Source organism: Balaenoptera acutorostrata, chromosome 17, assembly GCF_949987535.1.
Source record: "Balaenoptera acutorostrata chromosome 17, mBalAcu1.1, whole genome shotgun sequence".
Classification (NCBI taxonomy): domain Eukaryota; kingdom Metazoa; phylum Chordata; class Mammalia; order Artiodactyla; family Balaenopteridae; genus Balaenoptera; species Balaenoptera acutorostrata.
This window is the reverse complement of record NC_080080.1, coordinates 3,029,951-3,050,694: the sequence shown is the minus strand read 5'-3', so window position 1 is coordinate 3,050,694 and position 20,744 is coordinate 3,029,951. Positions and strand designations below refer to the sequence as shown.

The following is a 20,744-nucleotide window of genomic DNA, read 5'->3' as shown; positions in this document are numbered from 1 at the left end:
CTACTGAGCCCAGGTGTCACAACTACTGAAGCCTGAGTGCCTACAGCCCGTGCTCCACAACAAAAGAAGCCACCACAGTGAGCCTGAGCACTGCAAGGAAGAGTAGCCCCCACTTGCCTCAACTAGAGAAAGCCCACGCAACAACGAAGACCCAATGCAGCCAAAAAAATAAATAAATAAAAGTAATAAAGTTCCTTTAAAAAATAAAAGTATTAAAACAAACAAACAAACCCCATTGGTAAAGGCAGACATACAGTAAAGGTAGTAAATCAACCACTTATAAGGCAAGTAAGAAGGTTAAAAGACAAAAGTAATAAAATAATCTAATCCACAATGAGTAGTTAAGGGATACAGAAAACAAAAAGATGTAAAATATGTGAAAACATTAAATGTGGAGGTAGGAGAGTAAAAACGCAGGGTTGTTAGACTGTGTTCAAACTTAAGAGAATGTCAATGTATACATATCATATATATGCATATGACAACATACATACATGTTGTTAAATACAAGTCTCATGGTAACTACAAACCAAACATCTGTAATAGGTACACACGCACAAAAGAGAAAGGAATCCAAACATAACACTAAAGATAGTCATCAAATCACAAGGGAAGAAAGTAAAAGAAGAAAGGAAAAACAACAACAATAAAACCCTACAGGGCTTCCCTGGTGGCGCAATGGTTAAGAATCCGCCTGCCAATGCAGGGGACACAGGTTTGAGCCCTGGTCCGGGAAGATCCCACATGCCGCAGAGCACCTAAGCCCGTGCACCACAACTACTGAGCCTGCGCTCTAGAGCCCGCGAGCCATAACTACTGAAGCCCGTGCACCTAGAGCCCGTGCTACGCAACAAGAGAAGCCACCGCAGTGAGAAGCCCATGCACCACAACAAAGAGTAGCCCCTGCCTGCTGCAACTAGAAAAAGCCCACGCGCAGCAACGAAGACCCAATGCAGCCAAAAAAAAAAAAGACAAAAACCAACCCTACAAAACCCAGAAAACTGAACGAAATGGCAGTAAGTACATACTATCAACAATTACTTTACATGTAAATGAACTAAATGCTCCAGTCAAAAGACACAGAGTGGCTGAATGGATTAAAAAAAACAAGACCCATGTAAATGCTGCCTATAAGAGACTCACTTCAGTCTTCAGACTCCCTGCCTTCAGACTGACTATACTGCAAAGCTAGTCATCAAAACAGTATAGTACTGGCACAAAAACAGACACATAGATGAGTGGAACAGAATAGACAGTCCAGAAATGAACTACATGATCCATTAGTCAATGACAAAGGAGGCAAGTACATACAATGGTTGAATAGACAGCCTCTTTAATAAATGCTGTTAGGAACACTGGGCAGCTACATGCAAAAGAATTAACTGGACTACTTTCTCACACCATGTACAAAAACAAACTCAGAATGGATTTAAAGACTTAAATGTAAGACCTGAAACCATAAAACCCCCAGAAGAAAACACAGGCAGTATGCTCTTTGACATCATCTTAGCAGTATTTTTTCGGATCTGTCTCCTCAAGCAAGGGAAACAAAAGCAAAAATAAACAAATGGGACTATTTCAAACTAAAAAATTTTTGCACAGTGAAGGAAACCGTCAACAAAACAAAAAGGCTGCCTACTGACTGGGAGAAGATATTTGCAAATCATATATATGATAAGAAGTTAATATCCAAGATATATAAAGACCTCATTCAACTTAACATTAAAAAAAGAAAAATCCAAACAACCTGATCAAAAAAAGATCAGAGGATCTGAAGAGACATTTTTCCAAAGAAGACATGGAGATGACCAGCCGGCATAAAGAAAAATGCTCAACATCACTAATCATCAGGGAAATGCAAATCAAAGCTCAATGAGCTATCACCTCACACCTGTCAGAATGGCTATTATCAAAAAGACAACAAATAACGTGTTGGTGAGGATGTGGAGAAAAGGGAACCCTTGTGCACTGTTGGTGGGAAGGTAAATTGGTGCAGCCACTATGGAGAACAGTATGGAGGCTCCTCAAAAGTTAAAAATAGAACTACCATATAATCCAGTAATTCCAGTTCCAGGTATTTTTCTGAAGAAAACCAAAAAACTACTTTGAAAAGATATATGCACCCCTACGTTCACTGCAGCATTATTTACAAGATATGGAAGCAACCTAAGTGCCCACTTATAGAGGAATGGATAAAGAAGATGTGGTACATATACACACAATGGAATATTAGTCGGCCGTAAAAAAAGAATGAAATCTTGCCATTTGCAACAACATAGAGGGTATCATGCAAAGTGAAGTCAGTCAATCGGAGAAAGACAAATACTGTATGATTTCACTTATATATAGAATCTAAAAAAACCAAAAACAAATAACCTCCCCCAAAACAAATGAACGAACAGAACAGAAATTGACTCACAGATACAGAGAATAGGTGGTTGCCAGAGGGGAGGGGCGGGGGGGATGAGTGAAATAGGTGAGGGAGATTAAGAGGGACAAACTTCCAGTTATAAAATAAATGGGTCAATGAGATGTAATGTACAGTGTGGGGAATGGATTGGCTAATACTGTAATAACTTTGTATGGTGACAGATGTAACTAGACCTACACTGATGATCATTTTGTAATATACAAAAATATTGAATCACTATGTTGTACACCTGAAACTAATATAATATTCTAAGTCAATTACACTTCAAAATAAAATATTCTGGGTCTGAAGACAGTAATACTAAAGACAAAAATGAGGCAATTTCTATTTAAAATCTTACAGAAACGGATCACAGACATAAAGACTGTCTGGGCCTATTTGATTATTTTCCCCAGCAGGTATGCATTTTCTTTCTTTTTTTCAAACTCAGGTATAACTTGTATACAACAAAGGCCACAGTTCTTAAGTGTAAAGGTCAGTATCCCTGCCTAACACGCCACCCCAATCAAGACACCGAGCAGATAACCCGCAGGCTCCAGTTCGCCAAAGGGGTCTCTCCTCTGACTTCCAACCCAGATGACCTCTCCTCTGACTTCCAGCCCAGATGACTGTTTCTGAACTTCATACAGATGGGTCCTGTAAGAAGCACTCTTGTGTGTCTGGCATCTTTTGTGAACACGGTGTCTAAGACTCAGCCCTGTGGTCGTGTGTAGTAGTTTGTTCCTTTTTACTGTTGTGCAACATGCCCTTGTTGCATCTGTTCTGCTGTTAACGGGCAGGTGGGTTATCTCCAGTTCTTTTCCGTGTGGGCATGCGTATTCCCTTCTCTTAGGCAACAGATGGGGGCTGAAGGTGCTGCTTTCGGTTCTGGGGACACAGTAGCCAACCATTCAGGCTTGATCTCTAGTCCCATGTTGCTATCACTCTAGAAAACTTCAAACCTAAGGCTTTCAACTCAAAAGTCCTTTCCCCTTGCACTACACTGTCTTCAAATCTGGACTGTGGAAGACACATGGGAGGGATGTGGCCTGGCTGAGAGCAGAGGCCCCGTCTTGGATTCTCTGACCCCATCTTGATGTTCATCTTTCATTCCTGCTGACTGGCTCTGCTGCAAGAGGGAAAACAGCTCAAACATTCATTTCCTTTCTCAGGACACAAAGCAGGCTTTATATACTCAAAACTTTCTCATTTTAAAATTAAAATCCTATCTTCAGCACAGCCCTGCATTAGAAAATGACTGTATGCATGGCAATAAAAATAAACAAGTAACACAGTTACTCTCTCTTTAAGCAGCACCCAATAGGAAAGAAAGTCCTCTCAACGGACTGAGGTTCTAGTCAAGGCTGCCGGCTCTCTCTGGCCAGTTTGCAAGAGAGCTTTTACAGCCGTGGATTCACAGGCACAGAGGCAACTCAGAAACCACTCGGGCTGCACTGAGATCAGAGAAGGGGGTGGGGACACCACAAAGACCCTGCGCTGTAGGTCACAGCTGTGTGCCCCAGGGCAAGAGCCTGCCGGCTGTGTGCCGATGGAGGGATGCATCTGAGGGATGCTTGACTCTCCAAAGTGCTCGATAAAAAGTAACCTCACACAGTGATGTAAGTCCTAAAACCGGAGGCTTCAATAAACAGCTATCGATTCTGATCTGTTAGAAAATATCTGGGAATCACTACGGACAAAGCAACTTTAATTTTTCCAGTAAGAACGTGACTCTTCCCCCCGGGTACAAGCTGGCCTCACGGAAGGGCGCAGCAGGGCTGCTCCCAGCACAGTCCGAGGCCCAGGGCGGGTCAGGAATGATTTGCTGTTACCAGGTCATGCTGAGACAGAAACAGAGGATGAGCATCTTCAGACATTTCTAGAGCAGTCTGAAATAGTAACTTTTAGGTCTGTTGGAGCTCATAATAAAAGTTTGTATACCTTTTTAAAAATTTCCTTTTTCTAGTAACTGCTTTTTATTTCATTTTACTAGAGTATCAGGTCTACAATGGTTTAGGAAAAAAAAATAGAAACGGGTCCTCCTTCACTGACAGCTTGAGAAGCCTGCACAGGGAAGCACCTGGGCCTAAAAGGCTCCCTGTCCTGCACACAGACGCTGCCTCCTCGGGGAGACACGGCGGTCAGACACAGCCAGGGCCTTGTTAGCCCGCTGCTCAAAACAGCCTACCTAAGGGAGCCCTAACGACAGCAAAAACGAATTAAGGGGAAAAAAACCACAAAAAAACAAACAACGAATTAAGGTTCACTGATAACAAATAAATCCAGTGAAAGGGTGTCCAGCTCCTGCGTGATACCAGCGACGCTCCTTTGCAGAATCCCTTCGACACTGGCTAAAAGCTCTCACCCCATCTATTACACTCATCTTGGGTTGGAAGCTGCCTGCAGGTATTCCGGGCGAGGTGTACGATCTAGGATTCTAGATTCTCATCAATGCAGCACTCCTGGCTGCTAAGGAGAACAAACTGAATGAGAGATTAAAAGCCCTTGGAAAAGTTAATGGCGTATTCCTTATCTCTTCCACTGTTTACATGCTATACATTTAATCCTCCACTGAACCCTACGGAAAAGCATTCTTGCGTTTTACAGAGGAAATTATAATTATTTTACAGATTAACAAACCACAGCATAGAGAGGTTAAACAACTTACGTAGGGCCGCGGTAACTAGGACTTTGAAGTCTCCCCTAGCTGACTCCAGCGCCTAGGCTCCTGCACTCGGTGTGCCCTCACGCTGGCATGTTCTTCAGCTGCTCAGCCTGCCCTGACGGCCCTGCATGCTGGGCCTCCCCTGCGCTCCGTCCTCTCTGTCACAACCAGGGCTGACCTAGAGGGGCTGCATCTCAAGGACAGGAAGGATGGAGGGCCCGGGTGGTCATCCTGTGGCGGCCACGGGAAGGTTTTAAGTCAGAAAAGGCCAGGATCAGACCCGAGGTGTAGAAATGCCACCGTGGCTGTGGCATGAAACACAGCCTGGAGGGGACAGGATCTCACAGGCGCCATGAACGACGCCCCGGCCTTTACATTTACTTGCCCCCGTCTCCTCACCTTCCCTCCCCTGGCAGCAGCGCTGTGGCTCGCCCACCCAGTTGCTCACGCCGGGGGTGGGCCCGTCCTGACGGCTCGCTTGCTCTCAGCCCCCCACCTACACCGGCTGCCTGACCAACGGCCAACGCAGATGGGGCAGGGATTATTCGACTGAGGACATCAACATTGTTTTGATCTTGAAACCATTAACAATGACAATAATAAATCACTCTCGCTTATGAAGATCGATAGGAAATTCTAATAAGACATCACAAACAAAAGACACCAGGACCTTCAAAGGATCATCAACCACGACTTAGTGGGGACTTCTCTCTGGAACGCGGGTCCAGCATAAAACCAAGCAAAATGCTTCACGTAATTCATCACGTTAAGCCTTTTAAAAGCTTTAAAAAGGTTATTTTTAAAATAGAGAGCCGACATTATACTTAATGGAGAAAACTATTACGGACATCATCTTTAAAATAAAAGCAGGCAAGAACCTATCTAATACAAAAGTTGGCAAGAGATGCTTCAGGGGCAATATGAGATACATAACTGAAAATGAAGAAAGAAAATGTTTTTTAAAAAGTGGTAACTGTGCATGAATAGAAAAAATCCAAGGAAATCAGTCAGAAAGATTTCATGGGATAAATATTGTTACATACAAGATAATTTTCTAAAAATCAACTGCATATGCATATACGGAAATAACAACTAAAAAGTTCAATGAAAATGAGATACCATTATCAGTGACGGGAAGCTCTAAATGAATGGGCAGCAATTTAATAAGGGAAGATATGGACTTAGAGAAAATTATAAAGTTACATGGGAGAAACAAAAGGGGTCAGGAACAAATGGAAATGTCCCAAGCTGAGGAGACAGGTACACTGAGGCTGTCACAGGACACAGCACTGACTGGACGCCCCGGGGGGAGTTCATTATACGACTTCATCAGTGGATTTTCAACGTGGCTTGGAAGCCACCTGGAGTGACAGAAATGATCTACGTATGGAGAATGGGTTATACGGACTTACGCATTTATCAAAACTCAGCAAACTGTACGCTTAAGATCTGCGCAGTTCACTGTCTGTAAATTACCTCAATTAAAAGGAACAACCCCTACGGCTGGTGAGCCGGCAGCGTCTGGAGCCTGTGATTCAGAGTACCTGACATCACTGGGAAGATGGAGCCTGGGCCCGGGCCGATCACCTTCCCCACTAGCAAGCTCTTCCCAAGGCATGAGCATACTTCCTGAGCCTGTCTGCCCTGCACATTCCAATCTAGCTCGGGGCCTGGGCGCCAACACCATCCCGACTCCAGGCAGCACCCCTGGGCCCCCCTCCCGCTTCTCGCCGCCGGCTGTGCCCTGTCAGAGCGGCTCACAGCCGCGGCCTTCCTCCACTCTCAGGGCAATCATACACCAGACACTGGTATTTAAGTATATTAACTCGAGTTTGAAGAGTTTGTAACACTGCCTTTTTAAAATACAAATCCATGCGGGAAAGTAGGCGGCTATCTGGACAAAAGGTTAAAATGTAGGGCTAGGGAACAGCAGCTGTATTCTTGGAACTGATATAATATCCAAACAGATTCGCTCAGATTAGTAAATAATAATAACCAATTTTTGTCGCTTGCCTTATAATCTCAAGATATGCTGATTTAGATAATTTAGAATTTTGATATGATGAAACTTTTGTTCAAAAGCGAACGGTTCACCGCGCCCAGCGCCATTCTGTATACGTCACGGTAAATGCACGTGTGGAGGAGCACCAGGCTGTGGGAGCGCCGAGCCGTGTGCAGCCGGGCACCCAGCACGGCTGGCAGAGTGGCGGGCACCAAAGGCCCCGGCTCGGCCAACGCTAGCCGGTGGTCTTGGGCAATTTCCTCATCTCTAAAATGAGGGTAATAAAGGACAGGCTCACATTCCTTTATCCTCGTTTCCAAAATCTAAAAGGTACTATAAGACTGGTAAGTTTGTTTTTTTAAGCTTGAAGGAAACTAATTTTGTGGCAAAACCTGACCTGAACTGATGTGAGGGCTGTCTTTACAGCTGGTAATGTGAACACCTGTGTTTTGCTGTAAGAGTGTTAGTGCTTTTAACTCTGTATGCTATTGGAATACTTATATAATATACAACATGTGCTTCATATTTTATTAACTTTCTTTTTTTTTTTTGGCCGCACTGCAAGGCTTACGGGATCTTAGTTCCCTGACCAGGGATTGAACCTGGGCCCCGGCAGTGAAAGCGCTGAGTCCTAACCACTGGACCGCCAAGGGATTCCCTTCATTAACTTTCTAAAGCAAAAAAATAGTGTAGCACATAGAACCCTCAAGAGTTTCGGATAAAATATTTTGGACCTGTCTCTTCCCCACAGGGTGGTTATAAAGACTGAATGACTTTCTGTACGAGAAATACGTAGGATGGTGACCGACACGTGGTAAGTATTTTGTACGATCTTAACCATTAAGCTGTGACGGGGCTGTGTGCATTAGTCCTGTCTGGCAGTTAACTGAGTGTGGAGTGTGTGTGATGTCTGCAGGCCTAAATTTTAAAAGAAAAAGAAAAGAAAGGTGAGAAAGTGCCTCCACCTAATATGATCTGCTCCCAGGTCCCCGTTCATGCCAAGACGGCCCTCACGCCCCCTGCAGCGAGGGCAGTGGCCACCTGGATAGGTTAAAACACGCCTCACCAAACTTGTGCGCAGCTTGCTTTAATTTGAAACTACAGTCTTCAAAAAGAAAGCCCCGTATAAAGAGTGAAATCAGGATCACAGGTGATGAACCGCTGTCTTGTAAAACCACTGGTTGTTGATTTAATGTTTCTGTGCCTGTAGGACTCCCAGAGATGCCAGGAACAGCATTGTATCCCCTCATCAGTGTCTGGTCCCTCAGCATAGAGGGTGACGTAGAGGTGGCCTCGGGATGTTTATGGTCAAAGCGTGAGGGACCAGCTCTGGACCAGCCAGGTACGGGCTTTGCGGAAGCACTCCGAGTCCTGGCTCCGTCCAGCCTTTCTTCTCTTCAGGCTACTTCAGGAAGGCTGAAATAGCTGCGCAGGGTGACAGGGGAGGGGTCCTGAGGCTGACGACCACGTGACACACACAAACCACTCTGTCACCGCTCCTCTACCCCCAGGGACTTCTGAGGGGCTGTCGACAAGAGTTGTCCCAGGAAGACATTTGCTGCCCGCAACCCCAGAGGCATGTGGCAGGAGGTCTGCATCTCTCAGACCTCGAACCAGAGGAGCCCAGGAAGGCAAGCCCGGGGCCCCCGGGCTGTCTAGCCATGTGCCCTGCAGTAGCGAGAGGCAACGTCTTATGTGCAAGCTGACACTTCAGTGGCAGTTGTTTCTGTGTAAACGTGGCAGTAACACAAAACCACAGAAACGGTTCTAGATCTGAGCCCATAATGCTACTACTGACATCCTAGAAATTTATCCTGAAAAAGTAATTCAAGAAAAGCGAACGACCCACTATTGCAAGTTTTAGGAAGCAGACGTAAAACAAAGGCTGCTGCTTTGGAAAAGATGAAGTCTGCGATCATGTGCAGTAGAGCCGACTCCAGTGGCTCAGGGGCGGAAGACCTTTCTCAGACTCAGTTACCAGAAACCTCTCCTCCTTCTCCAGCCAGCGCTGATCCTCTTCCATCTCCTGCTGCTGCCGGATCAGCCGCTCCTCCATAAGGTGGGTCGGCAACACCTGCCCGATGCCACGCAGGTCCAGTGTGGCAGAGTCCTGGAGGAGGAGTTAAAAGGTCCACTCTCAGAAGTCTGTGTATGAGGCTCTTACTTTTTCTTTCTGTGTGTCTTTCCAAACAATTAAGCAAAATAGCAGGCGTGGTGGAAGTAGGGTCTCTTCTACTCTGCCGGCGGGAACAACTTTTCTCAGGGTTACAAGTTAACGTGTGTGAAACAGCTTTAAAAAGCATGCAATTGTTCACTTGCAGGGACCTACTCTAAAGAAGTAATCCAAGATACGAGGCAGAGAATGCATCATTAGTTAGAGCGAAAAAGTGTAAACAATCTGGAAGTAAAATAATGGGAGGAGGATTAAATACGACACACACATATTACGGAGTATAAAGCATGTTTACTCCAAGGAAAAGAGCTTGAAGAGCAGACAACTACAGTTGTTCTTGGATTCAAAGAAATGATTTTTAATATTATAGGAGTGGTTCTTGGTTTTACCAAGAAAATTTAGTAAAAATTAACACGGTCTGCAGAGCTGGAGGCTGTTTGTTCCTTGGCCTCATGTAGGGCTCTGCTTTTCAAATGAATGGGCTAATGATGGTAGCATCTCTCCATCGTTTAGCGAAGAAGATTCACAGACCCCGAGAGCATATGATCCGAGAATGAGGGCATCTAAGTTGAGAAATCTTAGCGTTTAGAAATCCTGTACCTTGGGCACAGCCTCATCAGTTAACAACACAAAGCCCAAGAACATCCAATTTACCTCCACGTTGGGCTGCCACATCGCTATCTCCTGTGGTCTGTGATTCCACGAATCTGTTTGGTCCAAAAGAGGTGCCTGACCTGGGTAGATGCTGCCAGCCATGGCTGTGATTCCATGTGAGCCAGGGTAGCCAGAGACCTGCGGGTGAGTGAAGCGGCCAGGTCACGGTCTGACACGGTATGACTTCTGCACAGTTCTGCTTTCCACGTGAAAGGAAGTAACTGAGATTACAGAGAATAATGTGGCAGCAGAATAACGGCTCCTCAAGGCTGTCCACGTCCTAATCCCTGGAACCTGTGTGAATATGCTAGCTTACATGCCAAAGGGACTGTGCAGATGTGATTATAAATTAGGAATCATTAGGTGGGGAGATTATCCTGGACGATCTGAGTGGACCCAACGTGATCATAAGGGTCCCTAAAAATGCAAGAGGGAAGCAGAAGGGGACAGAAAGGGGGTGCGGCTACTGAAGAACAGTCAGAGAGATACTTGGGCTTTGAAGTGGAGGAAGGGGCCACGAGCCAAGGAATGCAGGTGCCTCTAGAAGCCGGTAAAGGCAAGGAAATGGACTCTCAACTGCAGCCTCGAGAAAGGTCGTCTGTTATGGCCACAGCAGATAGCTAATGCAAATAGACACTAGGAAACCAGGAATTCTTCACTTTGGAATTCTACACTTATTACAATGTTGAGAGCAGACCATCCTCAGATGTAAAAGCAATGGGCCATAAACATGGCTAAGCCATCTCTCTACAAGTCCCTTTCCTGCCCAACTCACTACTACTCCACCAGCAAAGAACAAACAAAACCCCCAAATGCTTGTCCTCTAGTGAACCAGGGTGCATGGTGAGAGAAGGCAGGCCTTCACAGTCTAACAATGATGATGAAGGCAGAGAAAAACATTTAGTTGGACATGGAGAAAAATTTCAAGGCAGAAGCAAAGTGAGAGGAATTTCTTTACATGGTTCTCCCTCAATCAAGAGAAAGAGAGACAAGGAATCAGTATCTGTTTCCCTAACTCATTAGGCTGGTACTGGGCAGCCAGGGTTGTCAGCTACTTTTTAAATGAGATAAAGCACAGCCAAATCCACATTTCCAAATTCCCTTCAACAAAGATTTCATGCATTGTTAGGTCTCTAGGCACTGATTTATACCAAAATTCCATACTGACAATATGTAATTACTAAACTTTCAAATAAGATGTACAGGGAGTTCTCACAGTTTATTTGAATGAAAATATTTTAATAAAAAACTCTACTAAACATAAAATGCTGTATCAGCGACTATTTTTGGTCAGAAGGGATATATCACTGCCAGAGAACTTCTAGGAAGTTTCACAACAAAGAGATTTCAAATGATCTAAGGCAGTTTTCTATATGACACCAACGACGTGAAAGGATCAAATGAGCATTTCAAGCTGAAAGGGCCTACAGGAAACGTCCCATAGCTGTTCTTATTTACAAGGTAAGGAAATGTGGGGCTTGGGAGAGAATCATTCATTTGTTCGATGAAAAAAATGAATGTTTTAATTTATAAATATATACAATATATACTTCCCTACCCCCAAATGTGCTGAAGAATAAAATAACACATCTTATAACGGTAATGAACGGTATACCTGGTAGTGATTGGTCTGTACCATGTGCTGTGGGCTGGGATGAAACCCTTCGCTGGACCTCGGACTAGGATAACCAGGTCTGCTGGGCTGTGAACAAATCAACAGAGCATCACATGAATAAGTATTCTGATGATTTTGGTAAATCCGCATTTTATTAAAAAGAATAGAAAAAGATAATTTTCTATAAGAGCTTAGTTGGAAAGAATGATAAAGGGTGTGAAGACATTTCCATGGGGGTAACAGTCTTTTCAACAAATAATGCTGGGACAACAGGATATCCACATGCGAAAAATGAAGCTGGACCCCTTCCTCACAACATACATAGAAATTAACTCAACATGGATCACATTTCTAAACGTGAGAGCTAAAACGATAAAACGCTTAGAAGAAAACACAGGAGTAAATCTTTGTGACCCTGGGTTAGGCCATGGTTTCTTAGGACGCCAAAAGCTCAGTCAACAAAAGAAAAGATAAACTGGACTTCATCAAAATTAAAAGTTTTGTGTTGCAAATGACAACATCAAGAAAGTGAAAAGCCAACCCATGAATGGAAGAAAGTATTTGCAAATCATCTATCTGATAAGATTCATATCCAGAATATAGAAAGAACTCTTATAACTGAACAAGAAAATGACAAATAATCTAAGTAAACAGTGAGCAAAAGATCTGAGTAGACCCAAAGAAGATATACCAATGGCCAATAAGCACATAAGAAGATGCTCAATCAATACCATTCAGCATCACGGAAATGCAAACCTGGAGGCTTTCCTTTCTGCTCCTCACCGGCTGGGAGCACGTGGGTGAACCAGCCGGATTCTATTTCCTCATCTATAGAACTGGGTTGACTTGGAGGGACCCTGAGGTCACTTCCAGCTCTAAAATCCTCATTGTTTGACACGTGAATTTAAAGTTCAGAGCAAAAAGAACGGTCTAGTCTGAAATGGAAGATAAGTCAATAAAGTCTCCTAAACCTGAGGGATTTAACAAAGTGGAAACTCAGGACTCTCCAGGTGAATAAAGACCAGAATTGAAGGAAATAGACTTGGGGCCCAGCGAGCCCAGGGGAGGAAGGAAAACGCCTCAGTGCCCGTGTCGCTTTCCCGTGGACACAGGTGGTCCTGGATGAACACACACTCCGCTTCGGCTAAGTTCTGAGCGAGCCTGAGTCTCGAAACAGTGTCACCCCCTCTGCCTGGAATGCGTGCCGCCTCCTGTCCCGGGTCTCCCGTGTCACCCCTCCCTCTCCCTCCTGACACAGAAGCGTATCCCCCCGCTCTCCTCCGAGCACGTGGACCGCAGCCACCCCTGCACTTGCTCCCGCCCTGCGGTGCGGGCCTGTTAAGCCTCTGAGGGTGGGAAGGCTCCCCCACCCCTTTAGCCCTGTTGCATTTCAGCCCCCAGGTGCAGTCTACTCCAAGCTTAACTAAATGTGAGGACGGATCCCCAAGACCCCCCGAGAGAGGGAAGGGCATGAAGGGGGAGTCACGGGCTTTGCTTGTGTGCTAGGGTGGCAATTTTGTTCCATGAAGCCCTAGGGACTACTCTTCAGATTTATATTTTTAAAGGTTTCATTTAAACAAGTGCTTAAAAAGAGGCAAAAATGTTTGACTATCTCTGTACTCTGACATTTCAGTGGCAACAGCCGTTTTAAAGGTGTGTGTTAATATGTATGCATTACAATGGTCGTATGGCAAAGGCTTCCTGGAGTCCAAGTATGGGAGGGTGCAGACCCAGGAATTAGGACAGTATTCACAGCTATCTGACAGGTGGACAGTTGTGTCTGCTGGCTTACATTTTGGAGGTGGCAGGTAAGTAACACAGGCAAAAATAAAAACTTTTACTCAATGTGTCCTACGTGTAGAGCAAGGTGTTGTATGTACAATCTGATAAGTCTGAGAGCAATGCTACAAAGAAGTATTATCACCCCACCGTACAGAGGATAAAACAGAGGCTCAGAGAGGTCAGGCGATGCGAACAGGCTGCACAGCTGGTAATGGCAGAACTGCCCGCCTCCAGAGTCTGCTGTGCTGTGCTGCTACTCTATGACAAGCACGCTGTGACTCACCCAATAAAAGGGGAATTACAAAAGGAACGATCAAAGAACGGCAAAATCTCCACAGAACATCCTCCAGTGGCTCAAATACTCACATGGGTAGCAAACGGTAACACTTGTAAGGTTCCATTTCAAAATAAAGATAACAGATAAAAACATGAAAACATGTCTTACAGAAGACGAAACGACTGCACCAAGAACACCACAAAATGGAACTTTGTTAGCCACCCGCTGTGGAGAGCACGGACGTATTGCTAACAGTTCTGTTTTCCTCCTCTAGAAGCACAGACTCAGCGTGGTGGCCAAGAGGGCAGGCCAGGAAATGGCCAGCGCCGGGCCGGGGCAACTCGCCCACCGTGCCTCAACAGTGAAGTGGGGACAGGGCTGCCACGAAGATCGAATGAGCTGAGCTGGGCTGAGGTATCCAGACGTGTCACCTGCTACTAAGTACAAGGTTTAGCAGGGTGATTGCACCTCCTCCTCAAAGACAGAAACTTGGATTTTCATGAAGCAAACTATGGAGCTAGGGGAGTTTTTGTCAAAAGCCTCCCAAGTGAGGAGGAAGAAAAAGGAAAACCCAAGACATCCTACACTCGTGGTCCTCAGCTGGATGGCAGTGCCCCCGATGGGGGCCTAGGGTACTGAGAGGGCGCTCCTGCTGCCTGCAGGGCCCGGCACTGAGGGTGGCAGGCAGGCGGGAGGGACAGCGGGGCTGAACAGCAGGGCCTCTGCTACATTCAGATCTTTCTCCACCTTAACACAGGTAAAACAACAACAAGGAGCCCTGTAGTCTGAACTGAGAACCAACTCCGCCTGACATACGAACACAAATGATATTCTGCATAGTTTATCAGACACTGAACTTTCCGGAAGAGCAACTACTGTGAATACTGATGGACAATTTTACTTGGTTTCGTTTGAACTTTACCAAGATTTTTCACCCTTCTAGAAAATCACATCATCAAGACGAATGAGATCCACAGTCAGCTGTGACTGCAGGGTCTGCGTGCGTAGCTGCTGTATCCAGGGCGAGCCTTCCACACACAGGTGCGGGCACCTGGCTCCTCCACCACACCTCCCAGCGTAATTATACCGGAGTATTTCATACAGGTGTGTGCGTAATGCTAGTAGAAGTTACTTTTATTTCTCTTGTATAGTTCACAGTCTCTTGGCAGTATTGGTATCTTGAAATTATTAAGTCATTTTATAACCTATGTATTTTATTTTAGGATTAGTAAATGGGGCATTATAAAATATTTTTTATATAAATGGAATGCTGGGTCTGATCGGGGCTGAGAAACACTATGCTGAGGCAGCTATTCTCAGGACCCCTTTACATTCTCAGAAATTACTGAGGCCTCCACGAGCCTTTGCTTATCTGGAATATATCTACCAATATTTACATTATTAGAAATGAAAACATCCAGCATCTGCATATATATACTAATGTAGGTGATCTTCTACCCATTAAATTTTTTTTTTTTTTTTTTGGCCGCACTGCGCGGCTTGTGGGATCTTAGTGGGGGTCTCAGTTCCCTGACCAGAGATTGAACCTGGGTCCTCGGCAATGGAAGACCTGAGTCCTAACCACTGGACTGCCAGGGAATTCCCTCTACCCACTAAAATTTTAATCTGGGGACTTCCCTGGTGGCACAGTGGTTAAGAATCCACCTGCCAATGCAGGCGACACGGGTTCAAGCCCTTGTCCGGGAGGATCCCACATGCCACGGAGCAACTAAGCCCGTGCACCACAACTACTGAGCCTGCACTCTAGAGCCCGCGAGCCACAACTACTGAGCCCACATGCCGCATCTACTGAAGCCCGCGCGCCTAGAGCCCGTGCTCCACAACAAGAGAAGCCACTGCAATGAGAAGCTTGCACACCGCGACGAAGAGTAGCCCCCACTCGCCGCAACTAGAGAAAGCCCGTGCGCAGCAACGAAGACCCAATGCAGCCAAAAATAAATAAATTAGTTAATTAAAAAAATTTTTTTTTAAATCTGGGGGCTGCCAACCTTTAAATTTGGGGATCAAAGAGTAAATATTTTATTTATTTGGTCGGGCCGTGCAGCTTGCGGGATCTTAGTTCCCTGACCAGGGATTGAACCTGTACCCTCAGCAGTGAAAGCGTGGAGTCCTAACCACTGGACCGCCAGGGAATTCCCAAAGAGTAAATATTTTAATCTTTTTGAGCCATACTGTAACGGAACCACTCAAGTCCGTCTGTGTAGGGGGTACCCAGACATGGACAACACACAAGCCAAGGGGGCAGTTCATGCAATAAAACGTTCATCAACAGAAACAGGCAGTGGGGTATAGTCTGCTGACTCATTCTGAAGGGTAGAACCATCTCTGACTACAGAAAAGAGCTTCAAAATACACACGTTGAAAACATCCTAAAGAAAGAAATGTGAGGGTATTTAAAAATTTAAGCAGAACTCACCCTTGTTCTGTAAACAAAGAAGCCTAACCATCTCCATCTCCGCCCATGAACTTAATATCATAGCCTTCAAAACTCAGCCACATGAAAATTATTAAAAATCATACAGCTTGAGATACGTAAGCATGTTTGGATGGAAAAGGTTAATTCTGTGAGTTTTAGGCGAATGCTGCATCATTTGTGCTAATCACCAACTATGTAGAGTTCCTCACACTCCTGTGACTAAAAAAAGTGCTGTGAATGCATTATCTCATTTGGTCTTCACAACACCCCTAAGAGGTGGGGAACACTAGTACCCTCACTTCACAGATGAGGAAAGTGAGGCTGGGCACAGGAAGGTAACCCACCTGCTCATCAGAGCCACCTGTGAACAGATCCACTTGGTTTCCAGGCCTGAGAAATTAACTTCAAGACTCTCCGGTGCTGGACCCTTCCACAATAGTTAGTGAGGAAACAGGCAAACCCGTGTATACAAGGTGGAGGCCGCAGATGCTGGGGTGCATAGCTTTTCGGTGGGTAACTAGGGACTTTGTTGTTGTTGTAACACGAGGAGAGACAGAGAAATGTTGTGGTCTCAGCACTAACCAGCTCAGAGTAACACCGAGAGAACGGACCACAGGCCCTCCTCCTTCTCTGGGCCTCAGTTTTCCCATTGGTGGAGGAAGCCAGACTACAGAACCTTTCACCTCTAAAATTCTGAAGAACTGGGTCAGTCACCTGTGTTCACTTTCAATGTGTAATAATATTTACTGTAATAGTTTAAAACAATGGCCGAGAAAACAGATTTCAGGCATCATGATAAAAAAAATGGGTACAATATTTAAATAGCACTTTTTGTTAACAGATTTCTGAACATTTTTCAAAAAGAAAATGAAGTAAAGAATTGTCAGAGTTCCTTTAATATATTTTTAGCTAATCAAATATAAAGTAGCAGGTAACTATTAACTGCAAAAAAGCCTATTATCTATTTACCATCCAGAAAATGACCTGAACTGGATTATTCATGGCAAGTAAGCCACTGTGTGAAAATACCATCCTGTCAAAAGCAAAAGGAGAACAAAGAACCCTAACCTGAGGAGAGTGTTTAGGGCCACCTGTGTCCAGCCCCAGCCTGGCTGAGCAAGAGGGGAAGGCTCTGGCCGCCTGCGGAAGGCCGGAAGGAGGGAAGGACGGAGGGCAGGGCTGCGATGCTGCTGGCAGACCTCCCCACGCTGACAACCCGGACACCGGCCCCAGATGAGAAAAAGGCAGAAAATGTGCACCAGGTTCTCAGCAAAACAAAACAAAGCCCAAAGGAATCAGGTCAGGTGGAAGTTGACTCCTTTCAAAATAAAGCAAAACGTAAAGCGTTCTCGGCTTGGTTATAGTCTATCTGATCATCAGGACGGTCCCTGACGCCAGCAGAGAGAAACCTCCCCGAGCCGGGCGTGCTCACTTAAGTCTGATGATGGGGGCGTGGGGGGGGGGCAGATTGGAAGGTCAGGCCTAATCCAATCACTCATGATTTCGAACAGCCCAGAGCTGCAAAATTAGGGAAACGGGTGCACGTTGGGGTGGTATGCGGCGGGGTGAACAAGGAACAGAAGTTGCAGTGATTACTCTTAGAATAACCCGCTATTTGGTTTTCTCGCCACAGACATAAACCTCCCTACAGCATAAACCTCAAAAGTTAGTAGGCATAATGCCAGAGATGGGGTGGGGGCCTTTGCTACCTTGGGTGGTGCTTCGTCGGACCCTCCGGAGTCCCAGGACACTGTGACCTGCCTTCTGGACTCCATCCTCATCCGTTCTTCTTGCTGGACCTTCTCCTCCTCCAGGATTGTGCTAGAGAGACAACAGAGTATGTAAGGGGAGCTGACACCGGGGGAGCTCGCACACACCAGACCCCACCCTGACATACCGAGGAGCCCCGCGGGTGGCGGCGGAGGCCAATAAAGAAAGGGAAAGAGGATCGGGTTTCTAACTTCACAAAAGGGTTCCAGAATAGCCTTGATGCAAGGGGCACAGCCTCAGGTAAGGGAAGGACAGCGGGCAACACGAGGAGGAGCTGGGAAACCAAAGAGGGGCCAGGAGGGACGGTTCGGACGCCGGCTTCCTTTAAGCAGCAGAGTTTCCCCGAGCAAATCCCGAGCAGCGCTCCACACAGCACAGACCCGGCCCTCACAGTGTCACCGCATCGGCACAGCGACCGACCAAACAGCCATCCGGCCCAACGCTCCCCAAACGGCTCACGACCTCCTACCAACTTTCACTTTAAGCGGCACTTTGCCTCATCAGGGGGGAAGGAAATGCAACAGTATCTACAAGCACTTCTGAAACTCCTGCCGGCTTGAAACTGGCAACTCCGCACCGGGTCACGCGGCTACTTACCCGCCGGGCTGCTCAGGGCTCCGCACCTGGGCTCTGGGCCATCGCGGGAGCGGCCACCGCCCTCTGCTGCCCGCCCGCCCGCCGCCCCGCCGCCGCGTCCTGGGGCTTCCCAGTCCCAGCCTCCTGGTGGAGGGCAGCAGAGAACCTCCCAGCGCCAGCAGCTCATGAGAGAGTGAGGTCAGCGGCCCCAGAGCCTTTCTTTCTAATCTGGGAATCCAGCTCGACTGTTTCCAGGAGACATTCCTGCTGCCTGGAGGCGAGGGCAGGCCGTTTCTCACGCAGCTGCACTCATGCAACTTACAGCAGCAGAGGACAGACAGAATTCATCTCGTAACTGCCCTGAGTCAGCAAGCCCTTACTACAGATGCGAGTTTTGTTTTGTTTTGTTTTTAAGGAAAGGGAACGCTTCCCTCAATGACCACATCAACACTTTAGAGAGAAAAGCAACCCCCTCCTCAAAATATGATTTCATTTTTCTTCTCACTCCATCTAGACAATCATGGCTGAGAAAACAGCACAACACTTCAACAACGGTGCAGGCTCTGGCGGCACCCTCGAAGCTGGCCAGATGCACGCCGAGCCAGTGCCGTCGGGACCCTGGCCCCAGGTCCCACGATTCACAGGTCAAGTGCGTGCGACAGCCTGTTTGCTTGGCCTTTGCCCGCGCTGGGCTGAGAGCTGCCCCCTTCCACGCGCCCAGAACTAGCACAGACCCTGGACCACAGTCTGCCTGAGTGGTGACAGGGGAGTGAAGCCGCCATCAGCCGAGCACGGGCACTGGCTGGTGACGAAGACCGGTCACCACCTCCCTGTGCCTCGCAGGGGACGGGGGCAGGCTGCCGGGAGGGTGGCCGCTGGGAGCAGGGGTTCAGACAGACCCCTGGCCCGAGAGAGGGCTGCCCCCGATTAGGAGCTTTTCAGCGCCCTGCTCTCAATCACCTGGCCCTCAAAACAAGTAACAGACTCCAAGTCAGAATTTCCAAAAACTGCGTAGTTTTAAACAACTGAAAAGTCCATAACAATCAGGAAAAAATCAAGTAAAAAAAACTGTCCTTATTTCTAACTTCTTCAAATCATTAAAATAAAGGCAAGCTATGAGAAGGCCAAGCGTGACATGTTCTTTAAGGCAATGGAACTCTATTTTAAATAGGTCTCACGAAGGCAATTTATTTCACATGGGCTGTTTCGTGAACTGGGCCACCCTGACCTGAAGGTTACTGCTCCCCACAAACACCTCCAAATAGGTCATGGGAGGCCCTGCATAAGGAGACCCTCTTGGGCTCCACCTGCCCTGATCCTTCGCCCACACTCACCGTCCCCTGTTCTCTGACCCACTGATTCACTGTCTGAATCCTCCCTCTCGGCCCTGCATCACCTGCTACCACTGGACACGGAACGCAGGGGTAACCGGGAAGCGAGTTCCTCAGTATCATTCCAAAAAATAACATGTCAAAACGCTTCGGAGAAAACATAATTTGTTGCTCAGAGTAGTGCAGAATATAAATAACTCATGCAGTATCTGTTTTTACAATGGGAAGGCTCTTCCATAGATGGAGTAAGAGGGCCCATGGAGACAGTTCTGAACTTTCCTCCTTACAGCTGCTGAGGAACCCAGAGCAAAAAACTGGAATGTGCAGAGTGTCAAGGAGGTCAAATTTAAACATATTTTCCCAAAGTCCAAGTATTTTTAGTAGCAATACATTCTGTTTGAAAGCTTTTAGCTGCCTAATGTGAACTGGCAATGAGCCCTCATGCTTCTTCCTGGGATGGTGGTTTCTAAGTCTCACACTCACCAAGAGATGAAACTATAAGAGCTAATAAGACTTTCCATTTAACAAATGTTAGAACATGTAAGAATCATTCTTTGTTTATCCACGAGCCCCATCTAGGAAGAGAATTGGGAAGAGGGGAAAGGAGTATTTATTTAATGTTAGTTTTATTTTTTATCACTACTTCCCTCACTTTAGGAGAAAAAGTCATCAAAGTAATCAATTCACAGTAAAGGACATAAAAACTTGCAAGCACGCGTCGACTCTTCTCGGCCTGCGGCACTCCCTGTGAAACCTGGTCTCCGGGGCTCCACAGGCTGGTATGGAGAGGTCTCACTAAATTTCCGTTCTGGAGCAGCAAGACGTGATTTTACTTCTAAGGTATTTTCATGGAGAGCAATAAAGTGGTCTAATAGCGTCTTCGTTTCCAGTACCAAGCTAAGATTCGGAAGCAAATCTCCAACACAGACAAGATTTAGAGTGGACGGGGCGATCAGTCCGAGTGGGTGACCAGCTGTTCCCGCTGTCCCAGCAGAAAGGGCACCAGCTACGAGCAGCACCTTCACTGAGCTGGGCAGCGGGGCCCATTTCAA

General features: G+C 46.4%; 1 protein-coding gene across 13 annotated transcripts in view; it reads right to left on the bottom strand.

Annotated features, from left to right (window-relative positions):
- Positions 1 to 20,744, bottom strand: part of PTK2 (protein tyrosine kinase 2) — a 256,529-nt gene that overhangs the window by 22,104 nt on the left and 213,681 nt on the right. For 10 of the 13 annotated variants that reach the window (XM_057532273.1, XM_057532274.1, XM_057532264.1 and 7 more), the window contains 4 exons: positions 17,725 to 17,836; positions 11,520 to 11,606; positions 9,905 to 10,042; positions 9,056 to 9,187 (listed from right to left, as the gene is read on the bottom strand). In XM_057532273.1, the coding sequence (XP_057388256.1) occupies positions 9,056 to 9,187; positions 9,905 to 10,042; positions 11,520 to 11,606; positions 17,725 to 17,836 (469 nt within the window). Of the gene's footprint in view, positions 1 to 9,055; positions 9,188 to 9,904; positions 10,043 to 11,519; positions 11,607 to 17,724; positions 17,837 to 18,382; positions 18,563 to 20,744 lie in introns of those variants that run through there. The other 3 variants (XM_057532270.1, XM_057532271.1, XM_057532276.1) reach the window with 2 other exon arrangements.